We start from the raw sequence: 25,763 nt of genomic DNA, 5'->3' as shown, positions 1-25,763 counted from the left end.
TTCCCTATTAAGTGTATGCTGTTCTAGTTAGGTGGCTTGCTCAGACCCTTGCTTTGGTTTGTCAGATAATTTCAGTGTGCAGGTTGTTACTTAGAGCATCCCTAACTCTACAAGATGGAGCAGTATCTTCCAAGGCTGCATCATTTGGTGTGCACAATACTGCTCAGTGTTCTCGTAAGCTAAAAGGGTTCCTGCGTTGTGAACTGAATAGAGCATCTGGCTGAAGAATTGCTTTATGTTCTGGACTCTCCAATGACTGAAGTGGTACCTTTTCTTTAACTGCTTTTCAACTAATACGAAAAAGATTACTTTTCTCATTAAGCTGTTTTGATTTTTCAAGTTTTCACTTTTTAAACACTTTGTGGAGGCAAAAGCTGTAAAACTCCTCATAGTCTTGCAGATGGTTCTTCCACCTCGCTGCTACTCTATTTATGTTTCCTAGTGACAAGAGTGGAAAACTTCCGAGTCTTTCTGTCTTCCAGTTTAAAATATGTCCATAACTTTAATTCAAACCAGTTTTTGTTTTAAAGTCATACATATGTGTCCTAGTAGCGCTTTGCAGCTGCCTTAAGCCTCTGTTACTCTAGCTCTGGGATGGATCCAGACTGTCTTAGAGCTAAGCATCCATATGGGCAACTTAGTTTTGTCTTTCAGAAAGCTGTAGCTTCTCCATCTAGATTTTGTTGGTACCCCAAAAGACTGGTTTTTTCCCTTCCTTTTCCTTCCCCTGTATCTCTAAACATTACAGTCCCATAAAGCATGGGAGAAGAAAGGGTTTATTTATTCCATGTAAAGCACAGCGTGGTTTGTCTGAATATGTGACAGAAGTATGGGAAAAGGTTTTAAGTATGTTAGTTGACACCTTGAATTAAGAATTACAGAATTACAGAATCTTCATGGTTGGAAGGGACCTTTGAGATCATTGAAATTTACCCCCCAAAAATATTTTCATTTTACAGTACTTTACTTTGGAGACTGTGATAATCAGACAAGAGATGGTTTTCGCACTTAGCTTTAAATTGTGCAACAAGTTTAAAATTTTAGCACCAAAGTGAGGGAGTACATGTAAATGCCCTACTTTCTTCGTATGTATGCTATCAGTGGGATACTATGATAGAATCTAATCCGTTTTTGATCTGTGTGCCTCTTACTGAAACTAAAAGATCTGACTCAACAACTTGCAGTGTTCTCCTACCCCCTTTGCATTGCTTTCATGGCCTGATTAAACAGTACGATTTTTGTTAGATGGCCTACTTTCTTTTTCTAATTAGTCCACTGCATGTTATTGCCTGAAGTCTTTTTCCTCATAGTATGTTTTTATAAAAAAAACTATACTCTTTAATCATCTGTGGCATTCTTTCTAGTTAATACATTTTTTCATTAATCTCATTTTCAGGAGTAAACGTAAATTTGTAAGAATTATTATTTGCCATTCGATGCATGTGTTTTTATGTGACCATCATTACGAAGCTGGTTTAGAGCCCTTAACACTGTTGATTTGTATTTCAAAGTGTAGTACTTGGTAGACTATCAGTAGTAAATCCATTTCTTCCCCTGTTTAGCTTATTCACGAGAAATACATTTGGATTATAAATCAGATGAGGCTATACTGAGTTGAGAAGTTTTGCTAGTGTCTCTCAAGGGTTTTTACCCACTGGATACGTGTGGATCGAGCTAGGAACTGTTTCTGTCTTCATGCCCTTGGAGGAGATTAAGTATTAAAAGTTCTGAGAAACGTAACTACTCTGTAAGGGGACATCATGCATAGAGCACAAGGCAAGTGTTCAGATTGCCTGTGACGCTGAGTCCCATGTACGATGACTCTTAATGATACATCCATGACAAAGATCTGCAGCTATAGAGTTGGGGGTTTTAATCCTGAAGAAAAGCACGCATGACTGCCCAACTGTATTTTAACTAGGATTCCTCTAACAGGCAATACCCAGAAACAACGTCAGCTCTCCTCTCTTAAGTATGTGTCTGGATTGTACGTAACGAACCATCTGATTTTGTACCAAGAAGAATTGGTAAGGGTGGTATATTTTAACATCTTTCAAGAAATTCAGATGATGCACAGCTTTGAAATGCCTTTCTCTTCCTAAATTAATGTAAAAGGAGAGATAGCTAATTGTTCCAAATTCTGCCCTTAATAAAACAGTAACACTGTCTAGATTCATTGGTGGAAAATGAGGGCAAAATTTGATCCAAAGGACATAATATACTAATGACATTAATAGTACTGTAAATTAAGTAGATCAGCCCTCAGTCTAGTATGATGTGACAGAGTACATGTTATAAGTTAAATTATCAGATGTTTGACCTTATCATTTTTTCAGAAAAGTCTGACAGAATTAGAGGTAAGATAGAAAATGAAGGAATCATCTCTCTGGTAAATTAATTTATGATGTATTATGTTCTCTAGGTCAGGCTTTTACTCTGAATTACACCAGCCAATCGGGAGAAATTTGCAGTTATTTCATAAAGCACAGTTTAGAACTTTTGTATTTTTAAAATCGACTTGTTTTCTTAAGGATTTTTTCTAGGTAAAGGATATTAATCCGCATTCCAGGATACACTGCATTTAAATACGTATCACATGTAGCTCTTCCAAACATATAAAATCTCATGGTCTCAGTAGAATAAATGCAAAACCAAATTCCAGCTTTATAAGAGAACCAGTAACCATTTGCAGTTGTGGAAGCTCTAGAAACATCACATTATACCTGTAAAATCTAGTTTCATAAAAGAGAGGTTTTCATTATCTCTGCAGAGCTTGTTAAGTACTTGGAAATGACAAAATAAAGGACAATATTTATAGATGCTTGTACATACTTTTCTTCCACATTAGTGCACTGAAAGTTTTAAGGCATGTGTGATTTCATGTAGCTTGTATAGGTCTATGGTCTTACTGAAGTGTGGGCTTTTTATAGGCCAAGATCTTTCTTTTGTATTCCCAGAGGAAAACCAGAAAAGACAGCATACAGTTTCCTCAGTTCAGCAAAATTAATGGATTAATAGGCTAAGTGAAATTTTGAAATTTTCTAAACTATCAAAAGCAAATACTGCTGTTCTTGAGGTATCATCAGAGGCTGCATACTTACAGAGGCATTGGACAGCATAAAGTATCAAGAGATAAAAGATAACTTTTAGAAGTAAATCAGCATGAGTATTCTGAACATGCATCGAACAAAATAAGTTAGGCAAAAAATGCAAGTTTAGATTATTTTGGTCAGAACTGATAAATTTTGGTTTTAAAAAAATATAGAAATACATTTGTGAAATGTGAAGTTTTAACAAGATTGGAGATAAATGTTGCTAATATTTACAATATAAATATTACAATAATTAATAAATATTGTAATAATAAATATTACAATAATTAATAGTCCTTCTAATTTGATTCTTGAGTAAGGAATGTCACTAATGTCCAGAATTATAGATAGATACTTTGTATCCTACATACATACAAATATATATGCATCTCTATGCCTTAGGAAAACAATAGTTTTTTCATTATTTTACTTGTTAGGCAGTTGCTTTTCATACATAAATGAAGCCACATATAAAAGAATCACTGAAATCACTCTCCCTCTTTGTTAAAACAGTAACATTAATATAACATTAAAAGCTTTTATTTCACAGGTAGTTTATGTGCTGGGTTTTAACTGACCTTGAATAATGAAGCAAATAGTACTGATTTTACTGTTAAGATCTAATTCATTTATATATCCTGTCCAGATGGGCAATTTGCAACCCTTTTAAGAGGTTTATTAATAACCATTATTGGTTCTTTTTAATCAGAAAAGGAGGAGATTCTTGTATAATCTCCTTGTAGTAGAGTACTGCTCTTTTTTAAAAAGCTCTTGTTTTAAAGCCTTTTTTTAAAGCTTTTGGTTGATTTTTTTAAAGGGTTTTTTTTTCCAAAGCTTGTACTACGTCTTAACAAATTATGTGATTTAGCTGCAACCAAAATTTTTAGTTTTAACATAATAACATGTAACTGAATTTCTGTTAAACCATTATTTCCTTCCCTTTAGTCATCAGAGCTGTCATCTGATTTGCATTAAAGTTTTATAGAAATCTAGTGCTGCCTTCTTACAATTCTTGTATGTACAGATTTGATCCCAGATCACAGTTCTTGCTGAAAATGTTTCTAACATCTAAAGCCAGCTGGAATGGCTTAAGAATTTTTTAAATAATAGCAAAATTGATTCTTTGGCTTAAGAAATCCTAGACACATGCCTTCAAACATTGTCCAATATGGCCATTGCTTCCCATGTGTCCTCCTTTCACGCACGTTAAACTGTTACCTAGGATCTATCTTTTCTGTGATCTTGACAAATGCCATATTGCTCAATGGACCTCCACAGAAATGATGCCATAAAGCTAATTTTCTTGCTTTTGCCTTGTATTCATTGGTTCACTGGCTTTCATTTCCCTATGGCATGGTGTGTCTGCTTTAAAGACCTGCATCATCTAACCTGATACGGTAACCAGATTGAATCCAGTCTCCATCAGTCATGTTTAAAACATTTGAACATGTGAGTGAGTGAAGTAGAATTGGTGGCTTAGAGGGGTAGCATCTCCATCCTGGAAAGAGATGTTCAAAGCTTGACTATACAGGGCCATAAGCATCCTGATGTAATAACAAAGTCCTGCTGGGAGCAAGGAGTTGGACCAGATGACTTCCACAGGTGCCTTCCAAAAAATTACTTGGTGATTCTAAGTAGAAAAATCATAGTTTGACAGTAAAAGTAAAAGATTTTTTTGTTTGTTTGTTTCTTTGGGGAGCATCTTTGTGGTCATGCCATAAGGTTTTGTCATAGCTATTTCAAAATCCCAAAAGTACCCTACTTTTTTTGATGGTGGGTATCTGAATAATGCAGTTACCTTCACAGTACTTAATTTACATTAAAAGACTGTCTTGCAGTTTTATCAAAAGTAACACTTGTATGAAGGCAAAACATAATATTTAGAAAACTGGGGCTTCATTACCTCAGCCACATGTTCAAATTGAAGCTGAAGGAGCTTTCTAAGGTGGTTTTCTGTGATACTTCTGTGCTTCATGTACTGAATAAAAGCACTGTGGAAGGATGTCAGCTCTTTCGGCTGATGGAAAAATTTATTATTCTTAGGTTGTCCCAAGTAGTAAGGATCAACATTGCTTGGTTTGTTAAAAAATATTCCAGTTAAACTCTAATCTATTAAAATTGTATGAAAATAATTACATGAAACCCAGGATAAGAATTTTTACTGTGAACTCACTTTTGTCTGTATACAGGTATATAGATGCAGGCATACGTGCTCCATGTTTTGAATCTGGATAAAAAACCTGTGCACAATAGATAACTACCCCAAAGCCTAGATAGAAGTATTTGTCAGTGGGTTCTGTTAAGTGGTGACAGATTGGTGCAACGTTGCACTTTCTTTTGTTGTGGGACAAAAGTAAGAAATGGCATGAGGCCACAGAATTCAGAATACTGTCACTCTTTATGGAGGCAATTATCTGAAGCACATATTTAATTTTTTCATCAGAAATATCTTGCTGTTCACATCTGGGCATGCTTCCACTTCTCTTGCAGCACTTTGTGTTCCTTATTCACATGCTAGTCCTACATGGCTTAGCATGAAGGCTGAAAGAAACAATGTTGAGATCAGAGCACTTCTCTTTTTCTGCATCGTGAATAAATACAATACTTCAGTTGTCTGGTTTTTTCATCAACATTCAGCAGTCCAGAACAATTGAGCATGGGGCAGAGGGATAATACAAGCTCCCAGATAGAATTAAAATCCTCAGATGGTCTGCATAATTATTTAACAATGTTATTTCCATGGGAAGTAATATCTCCAGAACTCATTGTTTATTTGGAAACTAGAGAAAATAAAACATTAACCACCTGTGCCAAACATTGTTGCTGTGTGTATTGTATCTGTTCATACCTGTTCACACATATGCATATGTATTTTCTTTTTAGTTTGTAGATAAAGAACCTATCGAATGTAAACTATCAGTGCTGGGAAGCATTTGCATAAGGAAGAGCCAGAGCCTCTCTCTCTTTTGTTAAAGTGGGTGGTTCGTAATGGAGATGGGAGGTTGAGTGATTGTGAACCCGCTTGCAGAGGCTGCCAGGAATACTGCTGGTAAATGTTGTTACTGGCAGCAATTGCTGGCATAGATGGCTGCCGCTTATTTTTTTCAATAACCAGTGTCAAAACTGTCCAGAAAAGGGCCCTTTTTCACGACAATTTAATTTTAATATCTTTTCATCCATTTTTTTTCTCAAAAATATGTAGGTATTCATGAAAAATCATTTTTCTGGCATTCATGTTATTTCCTAAAAACTATCTAAACAGCCATTTTTTGATTTAAAAAATATTTGACAGCAATGTTTGGTCCATGTCTGTTAAACGTTTTCTGGACCACTTTTTTTTTGGACAGTATTTTTGTGGTTTGAGGGTTGTTGAACATGTTGATTTTATGTCAGCTGTCATTTGGTTCATCTGTCGCTCTGCTGGGGTACATAAAATTGTCATATACTTCCAAGTGCAGTGTTGCAGATTTAAGCTTTTGGAGAGATGATAGTTCTTCTCCCAGGTGATTTAAAAATACAATTCTCATCTACAGAGATGTCTTTCCAGTCCTCTAGCAGGATTTTTTTGTCAGGCTAGTTTGCACAGAGGTTGAAAACCAGTGAAGAAGATAAAGGAATTATTCCTGAGCTCTGTGATTGAAGTTGTCTCTTACTGCAATTGAGTTAATGATCAAAATATTTGTACAACCAGTGCAGTTTTTTCTTAGATGGCTAGTTACAGCAGTATAGCTACAGGTTTATACTTCAAACTCCTGGTAAAGATCTGAAGTGCTTCCAGTTGTGATACTCTTTATTTTTTTGCATCGTGGAGGACTCTGCACTTACTTCCTACTTCCTGATTTCCTCTGTCATTTTCCAACTTTCATGTAGCAGCTTTATTAAACTTCTAGCCAAGGAATGCACTGTACGTCTTTCTGTGCAGTTAGACAGGGCTTCTGCATATGTAATTGCTGGAAGTCTTATTTGGAGACATTTGTCTAATTTGGGGGCATTCCTAATTAGTATAGGTCTTTGCACAAAAACCATTCACATGTACAAGATTGTCAGATAAAATAATATAGTCCATTACTGTGATACTAAACTTCTGAAATATTAACCCCTACTTTTTTTTTCTGAAGCTCTCTTGCGTCAGTGCCTCCTCTTCTACAGTTACCATTTCTGAACACCCCTTCACTCAAATGAGCATTTGTTACTATAATAAATGTAGTTATATACACAGTGCAATTTGTTGACTGAAAAATGCACCGAGTTTACCTCCTTACCATATTCTCTCTCATCATTTTGAGAAGATTCAGCCCCTCAAAATTTGTGAAATTCTGATTTTGTTAACAGACACTATTTAAATTACTAACAGTTTTTAAGGCAAAAAATAATTACTACCTTTTTCATTCAATATGTAAGTTACAGTATGCCCACTAGATGCCACTCTAGACGATCATAAAGACAATAATGGGTGAAACTCCACTACTGCTTCTGTATTGTTTTGGATTAATACTGTACTTGGTCTTTTCTTTCAAAGCAATATCTTAGCTGGGAAATGCTGCTTTCCCTTTACAGGGTACCAGCTGATGCAGCTTTTAAATGCTATCGTAGTGCTTTCCAGGTATTTTTCAGGATTTGACTTGTTAGAATCAATTACTTATAAATTTATGCCAATTCTATTATTTCTGTAATTGCATGAATAACTGCATATTTTTCCAGAGCAATAGATAGGAAGAAGACTTCCAATGCATAAGTCCGAACTAGAAATACATCATTTCAACATGAAAACTGAAAGTTTGGGTCTAAAAAAAAAGTGGAAGTATTCTCTTTTTTAATCTATTAAAAAATGAGGAAGAATAAGAGTTTGCATTTGGATAAAAATTTGAGAAAACGTGACTTGTTATATTTGTGGTTTTCGTTTAACCATCATACAAAAACTTTGCAGCATGAAATCTTTCATATAGTAGAAGGTAGATGGCAGAAAGAAATTTCATTTTATTTTTACGTGTTTCATTTTAAAAAAGTTTCTAGTCATAAAACTGGACAGTCCCATGATTTGTGAATAAGTACAGTGGGGTTTTTTTCTTGATATTTAATAAGATGTTGGAATAATCTTTTCCAAGATTATATGATCTGCTTATAGTTAGCAAACTTCCTATTCACTTGAGGAGTTTGCTGTATTTTTTATTCTGTGTTTCGTAATGGTATTTTTACATGGGACTGGTGACTATATCAGGTTATGTGGAGGGTGGTAGAATTTTATGCGGGCATCTGTATGTCATAACAAGAAAAATGGAGTAATGGCTGGCGATATCAGTATGTCTTCATACAATTCAGGACTGCTGCAGACGCAAGCAGAGCAGGAGAAGTTGCCCGGGCCAGCAGATCTTGGGGAGGTGGTGGAAACAGAGGTCCCACTGCTCATTTTCTTTGTGCCAGCTGCCTGCAAAGCCAGGGAGGCCACAACGAGCTGTTGCTGCTGTCGGAGTTTGCTGTGAAGGTTGGCACCACTGCTGAAAATGGCTGTCAGCCACTGAGAAAGCCTTGAGCCAGCTCCAGCTCCACATTTATCTACATTAGTGATTCACAAGTTTCTTTCAGCTGCCTTTTCCACTGAAGCTGAAGTTAGATTTTTCTGCAAGCGCTTTGGTGTGGTAGAGCTGGTTCATAAAATCAGATCAAGGGCTTGAACAAATTATAAAATGCTTCCTGCTGCCCGCTGTTCCTGTCATCTTTTCTAAGAGCCACACTGTCTTGCTTGGTTTGGCAAGGCTTCCTTCGTTTTGCATCTGATAGAAGGTCAGATCCCCTGTGCTGGCCTTTTTCTATACTCCTTGTAATCCTATCCCTGTTTCCAGTAAAAATACTGCAAGGTGAAACTGTTTCTTACATACGAAAAAGTGCATCTTGTTAATGACAAGTGTTTTTCAGAACACTGAGTAATTGAACAGTTTAATCTTGTCAAACATTCTTTAACTAAACTGATGAAAAGTATTAAGTCAGTAATGTTGCATATATATTGAATAAAGGAAAATGGTGAGCATGCAATGGTATGAGCTATCATTAGCAACATAAAACTTGTTTAAGAGAAATTTTAGAGAAAAATAAGCAGTATTGTTGGAGAAATTGCTTCTGGAACAAGAATAGTTTTATCTGCCATGACATCAATAAGAGCTGATGTGATCTTAAGATGTTGGATAAACAGCGACATGAAACACTGCAGAAGGTTATGCATAGATTGATTAGTCAGAAAATGAATTGCTTAATATTTTTTTATTTATCCTTTAATCATTCTAAAATGAAATAGTGAAGCCAAGTTAGAAAGTTTAATGTGTTATGGTGAACTCAGGAACCTATATTGTTTTATCTGCTCAAGCAGATAAAACCCACTTAAAATTCTCTAGGCCATCTTTCAGTTGCTGCAAAACATTCAGAGTACATATCTGAGTGACAAAATACCGAAGTGTCTGTTCACCATCCTTAATACAATTCCCTTCAATTTCCCTCTGAAAAAATTGCAAAGGCTTTATAAATGCAGTTTCATGACCGTATAAACTGTTGGGAAAGGCATGAAGGGCCCAGAGCCAACATCCTATGAAGACAGGGTGAGGGACCTGAGCTTGTTTAGTCTCATCAAGAGGACACTAATACTTGCCAGCAAGTATTTGAAGAGTTGCAAGTGTGCCATGGAGCCGAGTTTTTCTAGGTAGACAATATAACAAATTGTGGCTTGGGAAGTTCAGGCTGTATATTTGAAAACATTTTTCCCTTGGGTATTTAGCAATGGGACAGGGAAACCAGAGTGGTATTGAAATGTCCATCTGTACAGGCTTTCAAGACTTGCCAAGACAAATCCATGCCAGTCATTCTCCTATGTTGTCAGTAGTCTTAATTCAAATGAAAGACTAAACTAGAACTTCAGGGGTGCCTTCCAGCCAACATTTCAGAGTTGGTACTCTGCTGCCATTTCAGTGGTGTTTCAGTGGAAGATGTGTGACAGTCACTGTGACCACTTAGAGCTGTTTACATTTAAACAATTTAAAGGTGGGGGTGTTAATTCATGTTGTGTGGTGCTTAATGGTGTCAGTAATGCAGCAGCATTGCTGCTGATGTGTATGTACATAATCGGGCACTCTGTGTTCTCTTAGATCATAGGAGTAACTGCTGTCATCTAATTCTAGTGTTTTTGCTGCTACACAGATAGATTTTTAGACCTAGCCCTTACTCAGAAGCCATCCAGGTAGCCAGACCCTGAATGCGTATGGGGTAGGAGCAGGATTATTGTAATATGAAGAATCTGATTTCAGAACTAAACTAAATTACGGTTTCTGATTTTATATTGAGTCATTCCTGGTGAAATAAAGGCAAAATTCTTCTCCAGATACAAGCATCCCAGTGTCTCGGTGCAGAGAATGTAGAAGGTTGCCTCTTAGGAAGAGCTGCTTAGAAATGGAAGAGCGTATAATGATACATTCCTACACCTTTCCTAGCAGAGCATCTGACAGCAAGATCTTGACTTAAGGCTGATGAGAAACCAAGGAGTAGCTTAGCAGGGTGTATTTAGAACTGTGCTAGTGTACTTTGCTGAATCCAGCTTCTTTACATGTTAATAAAATAAGAAATTCTTAACTTAATGTTCATCTTCAGAGCTTGTGTTGGGTATTTATCAGCTATCCCTACGTAAGTTGACTGAACTTGCTCTTCATTATAACTATGCTGAGTTCTTTAGTGGCAAGTTTAACAAAAACAGTCCTTAAATAAAATACCGGTTGCAGTGTTTTCCTAGGAAGTTCAGCACTTTTCATTAGTGTTGAAGCTATAACATTGCATCTCTGTGCTTCTTTTGTTGTGCCTTTGCTGCCTTTTAAACTTTCTGACTCTGTTAAACTGAATCTATGAGAAACAAATGGTTTGATTCAATATGTGGGATAGTTTCAAAAGGATAAGCCAGAGGCTCATTCTTCGTAATGATCCATATTAATTGCAAGGTTACAGTGCCAGATTTTGGGACACTTAAAAAGTGCTGAGAGTTTAATATGTATTCAATAGGATCCTGTCTCCCTTCCTCGTAAGGATAGGGAAGGGGGAAAAGCAGTGAGATTTCCCATAATTCAGGCAACTGGTAAGCATTTTTATGTACTTGCTGAGGAAGGACTCAGTTATGGAAAAACCGCTCACCTAAGGAGGGAGTTACAGGAAGGGAACAGAAGAGAGAGACTCTTTAGGTCTAAATATGTTGTGACTATGCATCAAGAGAAGATACAGGTATGGTCAATATACAGTGAATATCTCACTTCTCTTTAGCGCATGTTAAGTACTTTCTCTTCTTATACTTTGGTAGTATTGTCTATACTACAGGTGCAGTTCATGGCACTAAGAAGCAGAAAAAATAGTAAAAAAAAAATCCCAACCTGAGTGTGGTTAGGACATCTATGTACTAGGTTTTTTCTCCTCCTCTGAGTCCCGTTGAGTTTTCATCTATGTTATTATTATCAGGTCTATGCATAATAAAGATATAAAGAACTGAAAAAAAAAACCCAAACCCAGAGTTAACATCCATTAACATCCAATTATGGATTTTAGATTTCCTTGGTTTGATCTTTAGGTGTCAAAACTATGATGGTAATGTGACATGTGACTGCAATAACAGCTCTGTAATTTGTGATGCTGTCAGATAAAACTGATGTTTTTCATTCACAGGATCCCTGTGGACAATCCAAATGCTAAAATAAGATCTGTAGAAAGAGGCAATAATTTTATTAGACCACCTGATGCAAGCGGAGAAAACAGACGAGCCCATGGACAATTCCTTCATTACATCATTGCATCTAAGATTAGGGGTTTTTTTCCAGTGAAGTAGCATTGAGTATAGCAGTCATTTAGTCACATAGACTTAATGTTATGTATGTCATGCAATGAACTGAAAAGGAATTTTCTTCATTAGTATCTTTATGAGGCTTTGCAAGACACATGTTAAATATACAAATGATACGAAACCTGCAATGAATCCCCGGAATTCACTGGTCTGACCTTTAAACTTCTAGCAGTACCATCTTATTACACATCTTTCATGAAGGCATATTTGTCTGTGGACCATTGCAATGTGACATACATTCAGAGGGATAACCAGTGATATCCTAAGTTTTTTCCATGCTTCTGTTGTTAAGGGCAGAACGTAGCATTGTGTGGTCTTCTCCTTGAGAAGGATGACGGAAATTCATAGACCTGTTGTCCTAGTTCCAGCAGGGTAGGGTTAATTTTTCCAGGCAAGGCTCTGGCGAGGACACAGGTATTCCATCCCATGTGAGCCATGGCCAGTCCATAGCCAGGAGCTGGCCAGGGGAGGGGGCTAGGGCATTCTGGCTCTGGTTGGTGAGTGGTGGCCTCTTAATCATGTTTGTACATTCCTCTGTCAGTGTTATTTTTGTTGTTTTCTTGTTACCTTTGCTGTTCTGTTAAACTACCTTTGTCCCAACCCATGAGTTTTGCCTTTTTCTTCCAATTCTTCCCCCACAACTGTGCAGGAGGTGAGAGAGCAGAGTGTGGGTCTTGTTGCCATCTGAGGCTAAACCACGACACCTGCCAGTTACAGATCTTAAGGAGCGTGACCTTTTTCTTAAATGATTTGGACAGCTTATCATCCTTTGCCATCTCCTTAGAAAATGTGTCTGCAGCCCTCCCGAAGTCTTAAACCGTGCTGTTTTGCTTCCTTCGGCAGCTGGAGGTGCAGTAAGGGCCCTTCTGTAGTAATGCACACTCAGAAATCATTCCTCTGCTGAGATAGTTACTGTTCCTCAGAGCTACCGTTTGGTGCCTAAGGCTTTACTGTCTTACCTTCCAAATACCCTCATCCGATACTACTGTACAGGGAAAGATCCTCATACTATAAGAAATAATTCTACTTCCATAGGGTCTGGCAATCTAATGTGCATTTTTCATCATTTCCCACAATTCTCTGACTTCCAGTTAATTTTGTTTTGGACTGGATAATTTAATACGAAATTAGCAAGGGGAACAGTCTACTGCTGTGGCCCTTCTAAAGCCTATTTTCCCGGAATCAGGAATAAAGTCAGATTTAGCCTGGCTCTTCCAGGAGATGTAGTTAACTGGATGACTTCTGGAGGGAAGTGGCTTCTGGGGGCAGGTGTCTTCTGTATGAAATGAAATTTTGACTATACTAAAGAATAGAGTTAAGTGAATGAGGGTGGGATAATCTGGTAGTGTTTCATCGACTTTGGTTACTGACATCCTTAACTATCTACAGCAGTTGAGCATTTCTTTCAGTTGTGTTAGCCTGCCCATATTGACCACTTATGTACATTTCTCCAGATGGTAATTATGTCCTTTTATACATTATTTTTTCTGAAGCCGCTCTTGGTAGTATCCTTTTTTGGCATCCCAGATTGGTTTTGTATTAATTGAACTATCTTTGAAATGGTGAAGATCTGCTCTATCTCTGATGTGTCTGTTGAGTGGAATCCTTAGGAGCATCTCATCAAGGAGAGGTTTAAGCCTCAAATCAAGTCTGAAAGGACTTGAGAGGCATTTATAAATTTATAATAGGAAAAACATGGCTCTGTGGAATGCAATTCATATTATACAGAATTCATACAATACAAAACATACTCTTCTTACACTGAAGACGTAATATCTTGTTCTTTATTGCGTTTGTCTCCTGGTATTTTTATGTTACACAGCACTTAGAGAGTTAATGTTGTAGCTGATTGGATGCCAGAAATTGTTTCAGACATGATATCAATGTAGCTTTAGTCTGCATGCCTTTTTTGCTTCATCTTGTTTGGCATCCCTTTCAAACAGAAGATGAAAATATGCTCTGGGACTAATAACAATGTTTGCAAAACACAGTTTTACTGAGCTTTCCTGGAGGAAGAATCATTAATTTATCCAAACTGATTTGTTTATTTTGTCTTTGCAATTCTGTGTTATGTATATGGAAAAAAATCAGCATCATAGATGAAAAAACTGCAGTCCTCTTAAAGGCTTTTTGTGAAAAGCAGAAACACTTTAGATAAGTAATTTCTTTGTGTTTTCTCTGCACTTTTCTTACTGGGAAGTTTTCAATAGCTTGTACATTTACTGTGAAAGAATACTTAATTGAGTCGTGATGCTGTTTCACCTTCTGACAGTCACATTATAAGATGCCAAGTGTTAATGAGTTTAGGTAAATATTTATAATTAAAACAGTAGTTTGTAAGTTTACATTGCCTTCTCCTTTTCATCAAGCAGTAAAAGTGAAAGCTATTCTGTGTAGTTCCCATTGCCTTTCTGTAAGGCCTCATTTAGAGAATTCTGTATAGAATGTTGAGAAGAAAACACAGTCTGATTAACTGTTAGTCTAAGGACTTAAGTTTTATGCTCAGCTGTGTTGACATTTCAGTTTTACTCCTTTCTGAATGAAATCCTGGCACCATTGAAATCGGTGTGAGTCATAAGAGCTGACTGCAAGAAAGCAAAGGCTTTAGTCCTCTGCATTAGTTTCTCAGTCTGAACATTGGGCATTTATTTTAACCCACCACTCCAGCATGTGGTAAAGTTTTATAAATTGAAGATTCTGTGATGACATAAGAGACCATCCCCTCCGACAAAATCAAACTTTTTAGGGTTTGTTTTGGGAAAGAAAATCTGAACTTACTTGCAGCTATTTTAAAGCTGATTGATCCCGTTCTAAGAATTATCTAATTCTCCATTTAAAGTTTGGGAAAAGCCTATAAAATAACATTCTTAAACCTTGTATTAGTTCTTATGTCTTCTTGTATATTTGTCCCTACCACGAATCACATTCATTTCAATACCCAGCTGTTTGTTGGCTAGTCACAACTGACGTTTTCAGGCTTTCCTAATGTACCTGCCACAGCATTCATGTTCTTGTTCTGTGTTTTAAGGAATACTTACACTTGAGGAGTTGAATGTGCAAAAGGAAAATGCCTGCATATTTAATTGACTGCTTACTTATTACTGTTTGTAGTTTAATTACTTGAACCTTACATATTGGTAGGAAGGTACAAAACATGAAATGGATCCATTTAGAAAATAAAGTGAAATTGCATTAATTTATTTTTTAAAAAATTCTAAAATTATTTTCATGACCACTAAAATTCTACTCTCTTTTTTATTCCAGAATCGAATGGAAGAAAGCAAAGCACTCTTTAGGACAATTATCACATATCCATGGTTCCAGAACTCTTCAGTCATTCTGTTCTTAAATAAAAAAGATCTCTTAGAGGAGAAAATTATGTACTCCCATCTAGTTGATTATTTTCCAGAGTATGATGGTAAGTATAATGACATCAGAGCTCATGCTCTATTTGCACTGCAGTAATGACAAATTGTAATAGCCTTGTCCATATGCTAGACAGATAGATCCTTTGATATATTTTCTCTTTAAAAAAAAAAAGGTTCTTTGCAATTTTTAATCATCTAAATATTTAAAATATGATTGAACTCTTGTGGGATTTTTTTTAGATTGCTAAGATTGTATTTTATATTGTAATCAATAGAGGGTAGGATGGCAGAACCTTTCATGGGAAATTGTTGAGTTTTAGATAAGTATGATCATATTAGCAGTGAACTGCATTCTGTCCTTTTTCATAAGTCAGCATGAGAGTTTAAACTGAAGTATAAAAGCTAAACGGAAATAAAAATGCATTCCTCATTTTTGCACATTGTCTCCCATACTCGTTATTATTATTATTATTATTATTATTAATAATAATAATAATAATAATATTATTATTTGAGATCTGGTTTTGTGTAAGGCTGAGTATCTGAGGGGAAGTGTTATAAGCTCTCTGTGGCACTCATAAACCAGTACCACTCCTTCCACCCTGTTGTTACACCTTTTTTTTTCTTTATTTTAATTTTACATTATTTATATGAAGCTTAATGTGCTTGTCTATTAAAAAAAAAGGGGGATTGTACAGCTGTTTCTACTAAAACTGTACTTTCAAAAAGTTCCCTGAGGTAAAAATCTTAAGTATTTTGAGGTAACTGAGTAGAGGCCTTGGTAACAGAGAAAAATCAAACTCGTATAATGGGAAATCTAAAGAACTAAATGTTCCTGTTTCCAAATAAAGAAAATCTGTTTTGTCCCACCAGGGATTGAATGCAGATTTGAAAGCTGAATAAAAGATTAAATCTCTCATGTTCAAATATGGAGTAATAATAGGAAAAATGTACATTTTGTTTCCTGTTTAAGGGGAAGGAAACAGTGAACAGCCTGCAGGATTACACAGTATTATTTATGAGTCAGTGTAAGTTTAGTTCCATAGTGCTATGCAGAAGAGAACTCATCCTTTTGAGTTTACTTCATATGACAAGTTTCCTAGATGATATCCTGAAGGTGAGAAGACTCTAGTCTGCTCTGTTACCACCACTCAAATGGCAGTAAAGCCTCTGTTACATGCTTTTCCAGAAAAAAATAGACAAGACTCAACCTCTCAGCTTGGAGAAACCCTGTTTCTCCTGCCCTTTGGCATTAGTGAGGGAAAAAAAAAGATTATGGACTTGTAGGGCTGTCGGAGTCAAGACGTGGAAGTCTTCAAGAGTCTTTGTCTCTTAATTCTGCAGATCTTGCTGGACTTTACTCCGTAGACAAGGTTATGCTTTGATTTGATGTATTCTGGTGGCAGGGTGGGGTCTATAGCTTGCAGAGGTCTCCGTGTGGTCCCCTCTTCTGTCCTAGCACACTGGGGATGTGGGAGGTTGGAAAGATCTGAAGAAGGGATCAGAATTAGGTATTTTTCAGCTGGATCACTTCTCCCATCCATTTTCCTGCACAAGGGAGAATGTAGCACAGGGATGAGAGCTGCTAGCCAGCATGGTAAATTGAACCAACTAAATTAAGCTAAGGAGTTCAGCTGCATGCATATATTCTAACAGCATTGGACAGGGGACTGAGGTACGCTCGGAAGGGTTGTCAGACATTGGAACAGGCGGCCCAGAGAAGTGGTAGAATCGCCATCCCTGGAGGTATTTAAAAGATGGGTGGATGTGGTGTTTAGTGACATGGTTTAGTGATCGTTTTGTCAGCGTTAGGTTGATGGTTGGACTAGAGGATCTGAAATGTCCCTTCCAAGCTAGGCAATTTGGTGATTTATTTATGGTTTATCTTTGCATGCCTGGTACTAGAAGACTGAGTTATAGACTGGAATGAAGAGCTGGGAGAGGGCGAGAGGACAAAGACCAAAGGGAGTCACAGTTAGGAGGAAGAGAAAAATACCGATGTAGTTCTTTTATAGATCTTGAATATGTCATGTAGAGACACTCTTCAAAAGGTGCTGATTAGGGAGCGGTGGAAATCTGCTGATTTATATGGTGGGTTTTTTCCAAGTCTCCATGTTAGTTAGATTGCAAGCACTTTGCAGTCTAAATTTAAAATTGATTCATTCATTTTTTTTTCTAAATTTATGAGGTTCTTTCTAACCTCAGTATAAATGTTCTTTCTAACCTCAGTTTTCCATACTTGAACTTCAGTCAAATGAAAATTTAAATTACATGATAGTCAGTAAAGGTAAAAAAATTTGGATACAGGCTCTGAATAGTGCAGCAGATTTTGAGAGACCGCTGTGTCTAGCTAGTATGCAACTGTTTAAAAAAAATTCTAGGAACAGTTAAAAACAGTAAGTTTTGAGGAAATAATTGAGGAATCAACAGTAAGTCGTTTTGAGGAAATTATTGTCTTTGAAAGTCTAAGAGTTCTTCACAGATGCTGCAAATTTATTCATGGTAGTGTGAGACATATTATTGCTGCTGTTTCTATAGGGTCTGGGTGACCAAGCCAAAGGCTAGAGCCTGTTGTGTTTTAGGAGCCGTAGAAGTGTTGAACAGTCCTCTGTCCCACTTCAGAGAGCTTATGGTCTGTTTACATCCCTAAGTCTCAGGAAATCTGTCATCTGTGTATGTGTTATGTATGTACGTGTATATTCCTGTGTGGCCTTCAGACACAGCACTGGAATGATGGAACAGAATTCAACATCTTGTAGCTAACGTTCTTGCTTCTGCAGTGCTCTTTTGGCTGTGAATGTGAATGAATCCTCGCTGTGCAGGCTGGAAGTCATTACCTTCAGTCTTCTGTAAAGCTGGACATGTGGTTTGGTTACATAGGCTCTCTTATCTGTCCTTCTGAGAACTACAGCCTGAATTTAGATCTGATAGGACGATTATCATACGTCATTTAGATAATAATTGATCTGTTAGAGCATGAGCCTTTTGCAATCAAACTGCTTCAGCTGGAGAGCATGTGTATTTCACTATCACTAAAGCAAATAAAGCTCTATTGGTGACAGTGTCAGACGAGTTCAGAATATAATTTCATTATGTTACCTATTAAAATCCTCATAAAACAAGTAAATGTTGCAGTGCTAAAAGGACTTAAGTATAATTTAAATACATAGTAGGTGTAGATGGAATATTCATAAATTCTATCAACATTTTAAAATATTTATTAATATAGGTAGTTTTTCAGTTTTCATTCTGTAAGTTATAAATCACCTGTTTATAAATCACCTGTTTGAAGTGTTATCTTACTGGAGAAAGAGGAGGATAGTCAGCAGGAAAAGAGCAGCTTTGACATGATAGCTCTGACTTGAGGAACTTCTGAAATTTCCTTCCATCTTTATTTTTCATAGCTCCTACCAGGAAGAAAGTAGCCAGTAGATGAGCCCATTGATTAAAGTAAAAAGTTCCCCATCTTCTCTTATGTGAGGATCACAGAGTGAACCTTTTTTGTTTACCGCTAAAGAATCTCAAATATTGAATCGACTTTAAGAAAACTGACTTTCTTTTTCTTAATTATCAGGACCACAGCGAGATGCACAAGCGGCACGAGAGTTCATCCTGAAGATGTTCGTAGATCTGAATCCAGACAGTGACAAAATTATCTACTCCCACTTCACGTGCGCTACAGACACAGAGAACATCCGCTTCGTCTTTGCTGCTGTCAAGGACACGATCCTACAGTTAAACCTGAAGGAGTACAACCTGGTCTAACTGTGCCTAGGAGGCCCTCCAAAACCAACTTTGCGTGATTGAAGATATACAAGAGGGACTGTATTATCTGTGAAAACAATTTGCATAATACTAATTTATTGCCGGCCTGGACTCTGTGAATGTCCACAGAGTTTGTAGTTAATATTATGATTTTATTTAAACTATGTGGAGGAAAACCAAAAGATGCTGAAGTACATTCACAGCACATTTCCTCATTTTTTAGGCAAAACCTTGTGACTCAGTGTGTTTTAAATTCTCGGTCGTACATTTACAAAGGATAGCAGTTTTTTTGCTATTGAAGCAAAATCAAGCTGGTTTCCTCTTTCCCTGACCCTTTCTATCTCCCTCCTTCCCCTCCCCGCCTTATCTTTTTCAAGGTACAATGGCCTTTTTTCCCAGTTGCATTCCTGGGTGAAATCTTTTCTGTTGAGTGATTTGGTCAGGAAAATACTATCATCAGAATTTAAGTCATCAGTCATTTTAATTTTACAATATGTACTATCTCTGAAGGATCAAAAGTATTGATACTGTGATGTTTAAGTTCTTGACATGAGTGTCTTCATTCTGTCTTCACTTTTGGGACTAGAATATTGGGATTGCGAACTAGAATTACAGTTGTCTAAGGATAATAAATTTAACCATATTTTCATAGGTTAGAAAGGTGCACAGAAGACAGTAATGAAATAATTAAGACACAACCTGGGTTGTATGTGGAATATGTTAGAATCTCTTTTTAATTGCCATGTGCCATTTTTTTCTCTCTTCTTTTATTCACAAATGCCAAATAGAAATGTCATAGACACTACATTTCCCCCAGTGGCTACAGCCTGAAACAGTGGGGTTTTTTTCAGTTGTGTGGGGTTTTTTTCTTAAGTTAGAGCTTTTTTAAGTGTTCTTTTTTCCACAGTAGAAGAATTATTTTTATTGTATAAAATTAACATTGCCAAATCTGGCTTTTTATAAAACCAATACTCTTGAAACATAAGATACTGATTGAAATGCCAAACTGATGGGTTGGGAACTGACCTGATTGAGTCAACTGCCAAATGACAAACACAGTTTCAGCTCATATGTTCCCTTTTTTAGAAAGTGTTCCATTTTCTAATGCCAAAACCAACAGTGTGAGTGAACAAGGTGCACCGTGCATGTGGTCTACCGATTTAAAGACAGTTTAAATCTCTCCTTATGTCAGATATGGCATGGGATTGTTTTCTGTAATAATACCAAGGCACCTTTAGTTGTATAACAAGAAACAAGATGAGAGATCGTGTTCAGGAACCTTTCTTGATAAGGTTGCTTGTTAACTAACTGATTCACAGACATTTGATAGGCTTTCATGCAAAATAGCCTCTCTCAATGTTCTTTAGAAAAGATTTATTAATGTAAATGAATCAGAAAATCATTCTTGAAATTTAAATGTGCAATTTTTTAACAACAAAAATGCAGCACACATTGATGAGCCTTTATTCTGCAGCTTAGGTTGAAAGGTGTTTTTTGACTAGGTGCATGATTGCTAGCAAGCTATAGGAAACTCAGAGTTCTGACATGTAATTGGATTGATTATCTGCAATGCCAAGTAGCACTAGAGTGCACTTAACACAGAAATTGCTGCCTCATAGCAGCGGATGGGAGGTGGAAAAAAGAATGGCTTATTAGTTGATTACCAAAGTTAACAATAAATACTAATGAGACGTTTTTCATCCTTAACCCTCCCAAATCCAAAACAACAATTGTAAGAACAGTTGCTATTTTTTGCTCCCTCTTAAAACACCTTGTAATTTAAAACTGGTTGTAGGTATAGTGCAATTATGAATGCTATAATCATTGTACATACATCTATATATATATATGGCAGCATCCATATTGGCTTTGTAATCATTAATTTTTGGCAAATTGAATGTGCTGTATTGATATGTATCTATGTAATTGTATTGTATGTCTTATAGCTAATTCACATTTTAAATAATGTTATTTTATTTACTTTTTTAAGAGAGAAGAATGTAAATTTTGTCAGTTTATTTCTGACTAGGGATTTGTTGTTGTTTTTTATTTACAAAACAAAAAAATATTACTATAGTACAGAGCGGTACTAGCATCGTGCTGTATAAAATCATTTGCACATTCCTGAGTAGAAGTAAATTGGAGACACCCAGACAGAGGCCATTCACATTCAAAATAACACCTAAATCTTGTCAGGTCTTTATACAGGTGTAGAAACCTGTCTTAGATGAACTTAAGCCATTATATCTAGGATTGGAACCTAAGCTTTTAAGTATAAATTTAATTTATATTTGGCAGATTCATGTTAGGTTACTTTTACTTTTCTAAGAGGCCTTATTAGAAAAGTAAATTTAGAGGTATTTCAAAACATTGTACATACGTACTAATTAGCATATGCTATGGCCCTAAAAATACTGTGAGAAAATACAGAACATCAGATCAATCAAACAGTCTTTCAGAAACTGCAGAAATCTTAGATATAACAACAACAACCAAAAAGTCACTATTGTTAATGATTTTAAGAAGTTAAAGCATTTTATTTAATAAAGCTAAAGCAGGTAGATTTAGGTTATAAAAAGTGACACTGACATTCTGAATAGGGGATAAGAGCAGTGACTCTGCATACAGCATAGCAAAATTGGTCCTGGTCTTGCTATACATGCAACAGAGCTTCTGTTTTCACAGTTCCACTGTTAATAATATCCCGTCTTTTAACGTGGGAATACATTGCCAACGCTGGATTCGTGCTATAAATGGAACTGTAGCAAAAAAGAAAAAAAAAAGAGAAAAAAAAAAAAAAAAAAGAGTAGGGGTGTGCGTGTATTCCCTGTGCTGTGTTTTGGAACAAACAGCTCCTGTGATATCTTCTTGCGTAATGTCTTCTCCTTACTGGTAATTTCCAAATCCAGATGGGATGTTTGCTTAAAGCACAGACCTAGCAAAAAAGAAAAAAAAAAAAGAAAAAAAAAAAAAAAAGAGAAAAAACCAAACGACATACAGTGGTGTCTAACAAAGGTTCGGGTTGGTTTAGTTGGGTTTTTTTTTAAATTTGTTTTGTTTTCTTACGGGATATTGGGTGGGGGAGAAGGAGATGTGGTTCTGAGTTTTGTATAAAAACAAAACAAAAGTTTACTCATGCTTTATAGTTATATTGTGATTGCAAAAGTTTTCAAGAGTGTGTGCCACTAGGCTACTTCTGGTATATTTTAGGTAAGTTGAACCTGTGGCAACGTCTAGATCATTTGAGCATGTTCTGAAAAAGAAAAAATAATAATATTCGGCATGCCAAGGCAAGCTTTACATGAATCACCTAACACAGCATTGCAGTGTGACAGTTTACAGAAACATTTCCTTTTTAAATGACACAGCTGTTCCCACTTTCAGTATATTCCATTGTGGTGGTGGTGGTGGTGTTGCTGTTGTTTTAATTGGTGGTTTCTTCTATGCCTTATAGTGCTTGAGTCCAGAAGTTTGTGCCTCTAACATGAAGCTGAAGGCAAAAACATCAAGACAGAAACCCTTTTAACTTTGCCAAAATTATGTGATTTCTTTGAATGTCATAAACGGGGGAGGAGGGAAGGAAAACGTCTTGGGAACCTGTGTATTCTAGATGTTCACTAGCACAAGAAAGCTGTAATATGTGTTTTACAGAAACCTTAAACTTGCCTTTTTCACAAATTAACTGGCGCTGTCCTTACATACATAGGATGATGCAGCTACAAGGGCAGTTTACTTTTTATAATTCAAACTCTTTTGATTGTCAAGGTGTATGGACTGTAATTTTTAATCATACTGCCACATGATTGTGAATCACTTTTGTAAGCTTGAAAGTGGAAAAGAAACTTTTTATGCTGGATATTGGTCAGAATTGACTGCATGATTTGCAAAAACTCTAAATGGGGGAAAAGGGCTGCATATAAAGATACTGCTAGACTCCCAGCATTTGGTTGTAAGGTGCAGAAGACTTTCAGATTACTCAACCTCATGACCCTTTCCTTGTTACACATTCTTCACGAAAGAGTGAAAATGAAATATTAGGGGAAAACAAAGACATGTTAACCCACATGAAAAAATAAAATTTAGCCAATTTACTATATGTGCTGCTGTTCTTGGAGCTGTGTGCATGGTTATCTGCAGACTGTTACAGTAGTGAACGAATGAAGTGTGCATAGTGTATTAACAAGGCCTACAAATGACCTACCTCTAGCTAAGAGACCAGTAAATTAAATACGTTTTGGAGAGACCAACCTAAGTTAGGAAATCAAAATGTCCTGGTGTAGGTAATTAACTACAGTATTTTAGAAATTCACACTTTTGTAAATACGGTCCCTCTTGTGACATAAACCATACATCCTAAAATTTAGTGCACATTAAACAGCTAAAGCCTTCTGTCCCTGTCCAGTTTGTTAGTTCAGATGGGATCTTGCAAAACCATACGTTTAGTTTGAGAAGAGGAGCGACTGATATTTCCTCTTTTTTGGCTTTTGGTTACCGGTAACATTTCGAGTTTTGTCAGTCAAACCAGAAACATTTCTGCCTAGTCAACAATACATTGAGGATCACTATTTAGCTAGTTAAAGGGATTTTACTGTAAGTTTTCGCTCAAGCTGTTTCACAGTAGCCATGCTGCAGGGAAGAAGGATACAGGGGAGATTTTGAAGACAGTGTGAAAAATATGAAGTCAGATCAATCTTACTGTAAATCTGTTGGTTTGGTTTTTTCCTTTCAAAATACAGTCCAAGCTGAAGTCTGTTGCTGGATTCCTCATTTACCATGCTGCAGGAAATCCTTATTTGACCTTTTTTTTTTTTTTCTTTTTGAGGGGGGGGAGGGGAGGAGGCTGGGGGATGGTGTCAGATACATTTTTAAACTTGCAGTATTTAAAATAAAGTTCATATTTGCTGTTCTAAAGTGTCATTTAAATGCATGTATTGTGTGTTGTTGGAGGGACAGAAATAGGGTTTTTGGGAAAAAAAAAAAAAATGTACAGTTCCTGCCCCTCAAAAATGTTGCTGGTTAAAAATACAATATTTTTGGCCATAACTTTGTACTACAGTATCTTCATTCCTTGAAATTTAGCTTTTCTGGAATACTATTTGGACTTATTATCCCAAAATGCTTTTTATTATGATAAGTGTTGGATAGATGTATTATTCCATTATTTCTTTCTAATTATACTTGCTCTGTTGTCTTTGTCTAAATATTAAAATTTGCAGAATATAATTATTACAGGCAAAACATTCAAACCATTTAAAGTTTAGTATGGTGGAGACAGTCATTTGACAGTAGTATTAAAAGGTTTCTTTGGCTTCTATGCAATGGAAATTCAGAAGCCTGGGAGAAAAGGAATAGTCTACATCTCACGAATAGAAAACTTTCAGAATTTGTAGACAGCAAGTGAATTTTTTGAGCATTTTGGCTGGTTGCAGTAGTACTGCAGGAGCAGACCGTTTCTTTGGTCTTTTTGTGTGCCCGTGTGGTGATAGGAATAATTCCAAGGTGCCCACGTGTTGCTTCTCAGGAGCCTGGCTCATACCCGATCAACAGTCAGTGGGTCTCAGATCTTCATTACTGAAGAAACAGAATTTCAGGCCAGTTGTAAAAATGAGTTTGCTCTCTATTACACAATCACAGCAGTTTAAGTAAGGTTCTTGGAGTCCAGCAGTTTGCCTAAGCAAGGACTCGAGTGAACAGTTCCTGATTTTTCTCTCATGTTGCAGAATGTAAGGGAGAGGGATCAGTGGGGAAGGATTTATCTTATCTTTATGTCTCAGTGAAGATAATGTCAACAAAAATAAAGTGTTAAGTGGTGATATTTAGATACCTGAAATAGATGTAGAAACTGTACCTGTGTGATAAATTGTGCATAGTTGTGATAAAGCCTTACATCACATACTATGATCATATCACGCAATTGCCAGCCGCTCTGCAGGACACTGTCCCACACACCTAGGAGTTCCACTGCGTGTGTAGGCTGCCACAGAACATGCAGTTGGCAGCTCCTCAGGAACACATCTGGTTTCAGTGTCTGGTAGCAAGGCAGCTGACACCCCCTGGCTCATAGCTCATTGCTACCAAAAGGAGCTACCCTCCAAGACCTCCTCAGTTCCCCGCTCTCAGCTGCGTGGGGTTTTTTCCCCTCTCCCTTATCTCAGCCCTACCACTTGGCCAGCCAATAAACCCATTCATTTTTGCTCTTCTTCCTTGGCTGCTTTAGTAGTCCGATTTTCAGGGGTTTCCGCCAATTGGGCTAATCAACAGTTCAGACAAGTGCTAAGCTGACTAAGTGGAAGAGGCAGAATTGTGTGGCCAAAAGGCTTAGAAGTTAAGAAAAAAGGGAGTAACAATCCCTTCCCTTTACAACCTGGTCCTGAACAGTGTGTATTGTCTAAAACCTTCATTTTATGCACTTCACGGGTTATTATCTTATCTGGCTTGGAAGGATTGCTCTGGGAAAAAAAAAAAACAACAAACAGATAGGACAAGGAAAATTCTTTTCTGCTCCCCTTTAAGAATAACAAGTTTCTGTATACATGGACTAAACCCAACTGTAGTCAGGCTGAAGCCAACAAGTCAGACAAGTAGAAGAATCAGGCTTTTATTCATCTCACAGAAACAGAAAAGAAAAAAAATAGTTCTGGTTCATTTCCGGTAAGATCTTAAAAAAAATAAATGTTTTCC

At 36.7% G+C, this 25,763-nt stretch overlaps 1 protein-coding gene across 1 annotated transcript in view; it reads left to right on the top strand.

Annotated features, from left to right (window-relative positions):
* The window catches only part of GNAQ (guanine nucleotide binding protein (G protein), q polypeptide), a 129,745-nt gene extending 107,857 nt beyond the window's left edge, over positions 1-21,888 (top strand). Inside the window, exons 6-7 of the mRNA XM_014942660.1 lie at positions 15,214-15,367; positions 18,892-21,888. Coding sequence (XP_014798146.1) covers positions 15,214-15,367; positions 18,892-19,082 — 345 coding nt within the window. The 3' untranslated portion in view covers positions 19,083-21,888. The remainder of the gene's footprint in view (positions 1-15,213; positions 15,368-18,891) is intronic.
* The last annotated feature ends 3,875 nt before the right edge of the window (positions 21,889-25,763 follow it).

The sequence above is a fragment of the Calidris pugnax genome, unplaced genomic scaffold, assembly GCF_001431845.1.
Source record: "Calidris pugnax isolate Ruff unplaced genomic scaffold, ASM143184v1 scaffold109, whole genome shotgun sequence".
NCBI lineage: Eukaryota > Metazoa > Chordata > Aves > Charadriiformes > Scolopacidae > Calidris > Calidris pugnax.
This window is presented reverse-complemented; position numbering and strand designations above follow the sequence as displayed.